Below are 7,066 nucleotides of genomic sequence, written 5' to 3' on the forward strand. Positions count from 1 at the left end.
ATAACAGAAGAAAACATGTATATTTATATCGAAATTACATTCTTCACAAAAGAAGTTGTCATGTGCCTGGCAGAACGACACAAATGTATGTAATTCAAGGAAGGTGTGCCCGGCAGAACAACACGATCACATGCAACTACTGATGCAAGGCACGAGTTATACAATGTACTTTACGCGCATTGCATGCATTCATGTTGTTCTGCTAGGCACACCTTCCTTCAATCCCATGAGTCCATGTCATTCTGCTGGGCACATGGCGAAGTCACAGCCACAATCACATCTGTCCTCTCCCATGTTCTTTAACACAAACAAACAAATAAAAGAATCCCTAACATATCATCAGTTTGTCTAAGAGACACGATTGAATCACATAGCAAAACATTATCTGTCAGGGCCAAAAGGACTCAGAAGGGCAAGAAGAAGGTGCCCATCATCGTCTGTATGAATGCAACGGCTGTCAGGCAAGAGTCCATCTACACTCACTCCATATTCAGGCTTGAAAAACCCTTCTTTCTCCCACCACGCATACCAAGCTGCTTCCACGTACACTGGGCTGTAGGCATTAGGCATTGCACCACTGACATCTGGGGGGTTAAGAAAATGTATTATAAATATAGAAATCCATAAATATCCAAACTATGTATCTCAATATCAAAAGAATATATGACCGAAAGTATATCATCGCTATACAACTGTACAAACGACAATATCTTGATAACATTGGATATCAATCACCGACCATTCAAATGGGTAAAACATACAGTGTACGTGTAAGTGACGCCTTCTTTTCGAGAAGAAATGAATGCAGCAAAGTATCTCCAGTAACCTTTATTTTGTCATTGAGAATGTTTTTAAAAAAATCTGACACGATGATAACAATCCCAGGTAAATAGACACATAAAAATACTAGAGAGGAGTGAAGGACTATATCATTCTGAATACTTCACGATATTGGCACTATACCTTTCACAGCTCACAGTGCAACGGTTCTGCATGTAAATTATACAATATTCCAGGACCTGTATAAAAATGTATCTTACCCTATATGCAAATCATTAAGACATGCATGTGACACAGAAAGATGGTAGTATTCCACAGTTCCAAGATCAATACAAATAAGTTTTAATAAATTCCAGCCAAAATATATAGTTAAGCACCAAGTTTTGATTGTTTGTTTGTTGTTGGTTTTTTTGTACCACATAACTGCTGTATAAAGAACATACCTTTCTTTTCCCCAGGTGCTGTGTTCTTGTCATACGTTATTGCTGCTTTTTCCTCCTTTTTCTTTCCTTTCTTTCCCTGTGAATGGACAAACAAAAACAAACACAAAACATGTGCAGACATTCATGTATTGTATTTCTGTGAGAGTTTGATAAAGGGAAACAAATCTGTACGGGTGCCAGTACAGCAAAGGCAATCCATATGAAAAGTTTGGCCACCCCATTAACTTTCATGAAGAACAAAAAGGGTCCCCTTGCTTGTTAAATTCTAATGCAGACTCTTTTGTGCCAGGGTCGGTAGGAATATGAAAGTACCAGCCATATGAAGGTGCAATTCAACACCAGAGCTACCAAGTCTCACGCATTCTGAGTGAGACTCAAGCATTTAGGGTCTGTCTCACGATCTCACGCATGGCACCCATTTTTCTCACGCATCTGGTGAACTCTTTACAAAACAGTCAGACAGTAGAATGCAGTAAGAAGAAGAAAAAAAATCTTGGAAAGGAAGTGATTCAAAAAAAAAAATATTCTTCAGAAATAGAGAAACTCATAAATCAAGTAAGAAAACAGAATCGATATCCTTCAGAAATTGTGCTAACCTTGTACATGTTCTCGTGGCTTCCAGTACAGGCCCTAATTGATAATTGAGCTGCTATGTAAACAGTACTACTTTTGCAGAAATTGGTCTTTGGTTTTGGTAACAATACTTTAAATGCCGAGTTCCTCAGATTGTAATTAGATAGACGTTCACTTGATAAGTCAAAAAATCAGGCAAGAGGTTATTTAAAACTTTGTAAATAAAAACAACAAGATCTTTTTTCACTTTGGCACTGAGGCAGTCAATAGGCAGCCTCCCATACAAATCTCGTCTATTGTGACGATAATCCACTTTCAGAACAGTTCGCAAGGCTCTGTTTTGAAGTATTTGCAGTATTTAATTTTATGTTACCGGTACCAGAATTTGGTTTCATCCATGTATGGATTGCAAACATATAATGTTAACACTCCTCGACACAGACAGTTTCCCATTACAGACCACCCCGGCCCCCCCATAAAAAGACATAAATAATCAATACTGTTTCATTTTCATTTTCTAACTGCCTCTCTTCTCCATTCACCCTGGCTATATGTTACATATATGCATGCTTAGTTAGGGTTTCATGACTTTACACAACAGAGACAAGGGTGTGCTGTGTACAGACAGTACTGCAGCAAGCAGGGACAGGGCAGGGTTGGCTGGGTTTAACTTCTAACGTTAGACCCTAGTTTCTCCCCTGAGCAATAATAACTAGCGTTAAAGGTAAGCTTTAGCTCTAATAGGCCTACCTCTCCACCTTTGTTCTCTTGCTGGGCCTGCTTTTCCTGTTTCTTTTTGAACTTGTCTAATTTCGCCTGCTTTTGGGCCTCTTTCTTCAGTTGAGCAGCTGTTTTCTGCACCGGCTGGTCACCACCACTCTCAGCCGTATCTACCGGGTTACCATTTCCATCCGTTCCCGCTGAGGCTGACGGGTCTCCAACAACCTTGGGTGTGACTTCTGATTGCTCTGCCATTTGACACAATCTGCAGCGAATGAGGAACCATAAGCAGAAAAAAAAAATCCGTGAATTATGGGATTCCGTTTGTAATTTGAGACTTATATAGACTTACAGGTCCCATTCAAGCTTACAAATGTGAGAACCTCTGCTTACTTTTCGGTCACGGTCGAACGAGAAGTTGCATCAGCCTGAAATGGACAACGTGTGTGAAGCAAAGTTGCCAATTTGAATAATAGTGATCGTGATTTACTTACTGCTGTCAGTTTGTCTTTCGTTTGATGTTGTCTTGGTCATTTTTATTATTCTATTTTTTTTTTTAATTGCAGATGAGCGCTCGTCGGGTATATCTCTAGTCTCATTATTTTACACTTTTATGTGCATCCTAATCTATTCTTAAAAATGATGAAACAGAAAGAGTTTACTCACAAAAAGATTAGAAACAATGACAATCAGATCCATCTGTTGACACTGAAAGATAAAGGAAAAATAAAATCTAAGTAGAAAAACAGAAACTACAGCCGCATCATAAACAAGAGGAATGACGCAATCACAAAAAACATCCAAAAATAGAACCGATGGTATCGGTCAGCTGTAGGGGTACACTGTGTCAGCATTTTTTATTACAATTACAAATATATTGCATCATCGGGCATTGAGAGTTCGTATTTTCAAACATAGGCCCTACATCTCTTCACCCTTTATGAGGCTTTAATGAGGGTTGCCCTTAACCCTATTCCCACTGGGGGGGGGGGGGGGGGGGGGGGGGCGTTTTGCCTCCCCCCCCCCCCCCTCACGTGATTATTCCGCAACGCATGATGCTCTCGCCGCGACATTTTATGACTTTTTTGCTTTCAAGTATCGCGCAACTTTTGAGACCAAATTTGTCGCTCCCAGGCATACCATTTTGAAGCCACGCCCCTTTGAAAAAAAAATTCAAACCAAAAAGTGCTCAAAAACATGATTTTGTGTACAAATCCGATGTAAATTGTGTTTTTGCAATTAGTTCATATAAAAATAAATATTTTTACTTTCAATGGCTGATAATGATTTATTTTAGCCTGATTATGCTTTAAAAAACCAACAAAAACAAAAAGTAAAAAACAGAGAAATACATACGAAATTCAATAAACAATAGAATACATAAGAAATAATTCTGAAACCGAATTTTTGCTTCAATATTATTGTTGAGGATATTGAAAAGAATATGTTCACCAAAAATTAGAAGTCTTGGAGCTTTATTTTTTTGATTTATAGGCAAAAAATTTGTTTTTGCATATAGTCATTTGAAAAATCTAACTGTACAGTCTTGTAGATTACATTGGCCTCTACCTTATAGCACATTTTCGCGAGGATCGCCTGATCCACGACCGAGATCTGAAGGGGTGCCAAAAAGCCCCCTCCCCCCCCCCCCCCCCCCGTGGTTTCAAGTCCCTCAAAAAACCCGGTGGGATTAGGGTTAAAACGGCTTCCCTATCCATCTACTTGTCTACATGCAGCCATCCATGTCTTTCATTCTCATCATCACTTTCCTTCTTAACATGAGTGTCACAGATTTCTCTCACAATCATGCCTCATTAAAAAAAAATAAATAAATAAATAAAAAAATAAACTCTGCTCGGTGTATATGGCGTAGAACACTAAACGTAGTCATATATTCTCTTAGGTATAAGTTAGGTTTATCATGTAGCACTCACAGAAATGACATGCATGCAAGTACAGATGTTTCATTACCGCTGGTTGAATGTTGATAACATCATTTACAAACATGCAGGCCTGAATAGGTAAAGAGGGAGGGAGAGAACATATATTTTTTCCTAATCGTGGACCATTATTGATGAGATCTTTCGGTCAAAAAAGTACCCTTTTCTATGTTATATATTCTGTATCAGGCATAGGCCCTATCATGAAACAAGCAACCAATTGTAACTTATAAGGTGGGTGGATTGACGTAAATGACAGTGATAGAAAATAATCAGAATGATGATTGATTTATGTCACACCGAACATCCAAGTTCTTGATGATGTTATCAATTCAATATGTTTCTTATTGGTATGTGCGCATAAATATCCTAATTTTTTCATATTTATAGATAAGTAACCCTCCCCCCCCCCCTATTGATACTACCTGTATATACTAGGTGTTACAAGAAAAAATCCCTCTTTTGATCCTTAAAGAGGATATCAAAAAAAAAAGTGAATGGACTTTAAAATAACGAGAAAAATATTCCCTACAGAGTGATACAAAAATGACAAAAATTGGATAAGAAATAAGGAAGATATGACATTTTAGAATTGCAGGTTTTTTTTCAGAAAACACTCGACCAATCCTTATAAATAATCGACGCACCTCATAACCTCCAACCCACTCAGAAAGATTGTTGAACTCGACCAATATTTTTTTGCCGAGGCGGCCAATACTTAAAATATTGGACGGCAAGAGGGGGATCCCCCAAAGTTTTTATAAACTGCACCCTGATTGGTCGAGATATACAAGATGACCCGAAATATGAAGTAAAAACGTCTGTGATTGGTCAATCACAAATTAACTAAACTACGGTTTTTTTCTCAAATTCTGTGTTTGTATTGTGTTACTAGATTTGTTTCAAGAATAGAAGATTTGTTTTGGCGTAGTTCGACATTGATCTAAGTTTCCTTTGGAATGTGCATCAAAATACATAGATCACTGTATTATCTGGATATGAAGTGGACTAACTTGCACTGAAGAGTGTACCATACCCAATGTCAGGAGGAGACCAAAGGGTAAGTGATAATGCTCTTTGCTAAAATCCTCTGTAGGATAATAATGATAATATTGGGTGTCCTACTAGTATTTTTGGTCAATACAAGGAAATATTGGACTCGCTAAGCAAAATATTTCCTTGTATTAACCTCAGGGCCATCCAATATTGTATAAATATTAGTAGTCAATAAACAATACAAAATTAAGGAAATAAATTCATTGGGACCGGAGAAATCAATTTATTATGTCAGATATTTTGATATCAGATCTCTCTGTACACATATTGAGTTTCCACTGTATGCAAATGGACAACTATGCCTTCATGGAAGCCCTCATAACTACCCCAGCCCCAAGATTGCAATGTTCTCAGGTCGTAGTTTGTAAGAATGCATGGAGGTGAGCGAACTCTCATATACATTGTGTATCAGGTAAACAGGTTGAATACAAAGTGTGGTTTATCTGCTCCCACACCTGCATTTGATTTCTGTATGAAGACATCATACACCTTCATCATGTACAGAGACATTTACAACAGATAATGAAAACACACCATTACATCAGAGTCCTCATCTACAGACATTTATTGACAATATGGGAAAAAAGATACAACTTGATACAATAATATTGTACACTTCAAAAGAGCACTGTCATGGTTGGATACGATCAACAGCATATCCTATTTCTTTTGTATTATTTTTTTTCCATGAGGAAAATTATGTGATACGGAAGAAATTATTATCACAGAGCCTAAATTTAGAGGAGATCGATTAGAATAGAAATGTATAAACAGAAGACATATAAATGAAAACAGCAGTGAAAGGAAGGAGCATCATCATATACATACGATAACAGTAAATGATGAAAACTCTCCCTCTCTTTATTCTGCATGAACTATCACAGTAATCAAAATATCAGTAATCATCCTAAAAACTTGTACATGTATTGCAAATACCCTCCATTGATGATGATGAAAAAAAAAAGCTCATGAACTATAGAAAGTTCATGTATACCAAAAAAAATATATATTTGTCTGTAATTGATTCCAAATCAATATTCTAAATAATTGCAAATGTGAAGAAATTACATTCCCTTTTCTCCCTCACACTGGTAAATGGGAATTAATGGATTTAAATGTCTTAGGCAGTTGGATGTGACTGCAGTTTAACAATCTGATATATGCTTGTAATGGCACCTATACACAAAGATAGCCCTACATTAAAGCCCTACATCAGGAGTTTACATCTGTCAAAAATGTTGGTGGAAGAGCATTCTTCCACACAGTAAATAAAATAGTTCACATGTTGTGTACAAATATGCACTTCAATTCTGTTGCTTTTCTGTATAACAAAAACCTCATGAGAACATAATATTACAAATGCATGCAACAGGGAATATGCATGATGGATTTTCCCTTTTCCATTTTTTTTTCTTTTAATGCATAGTAGTAAGTCAGTATAAAATGGTCACAACTGAAATCCTTCTTGGGAGTATCTCTAGACCCATCAATATACAATAGTATTACAACTGTGCTCATTGGTGGTAGAATCACTGACATTAGGTCACACAGAAG

The 7,066-nt window shown here is 37.1% G+C and overlaps 1 protein-coding gene across 1 annotated transcript in view; it reads right to left on the minus strand.

Annotated features, from left to right (window-relative positions):
• LOC139707999 (valine--tRNA ligase-like) overlaps positions 1-2,933 on the minus strand; it is a 29,251-nt gene extending 26,318 nt beyond the window's left edge. The window contains exons 1-4 of the mRNA XM_071619993.1: positions 2,910-2,933; positions 2,547-2,781; positions 1,224-1,299; positions 484-584 (exon numbers count right to left, since the gene is read on the minus strand). Of these exons, the coding sequence (XP_071476094.1) occupies positions 484-584; positions 1,224-1,299; positions 2,547-2,771 (402 nt within the window). The 5' untranslated portion in view covers positions 2,772-2,781; positions 2,910-2,933. The remainder of the gene's footprint in view (positions 1-483; positions 585-1,223; positions 1,300-2,546; positions 2,782-2,909) is intronic.
• Between the last annotated feature and the right edge of the window lie 4,133 nt (positions 2,934-7,066).

The sequence above is a fragment of the Diadema antillarum genome, unplaced genomic scaffold, assembly GCF_040938485.1.
Source record: "Diadema antillarum isolate AM-2024a unplaced genomic scaffold, OU_Dant_1.0 seq00001293_RagTag, whole genome shotgun sequence".
NCBI classification, from domain to species: domain Eukaryota; kingdom Metazoa; phylum Echinodermata; class Echinoidea; order Diadematoida; family Diadematidae; genus Diadema; species Diadema antillarum.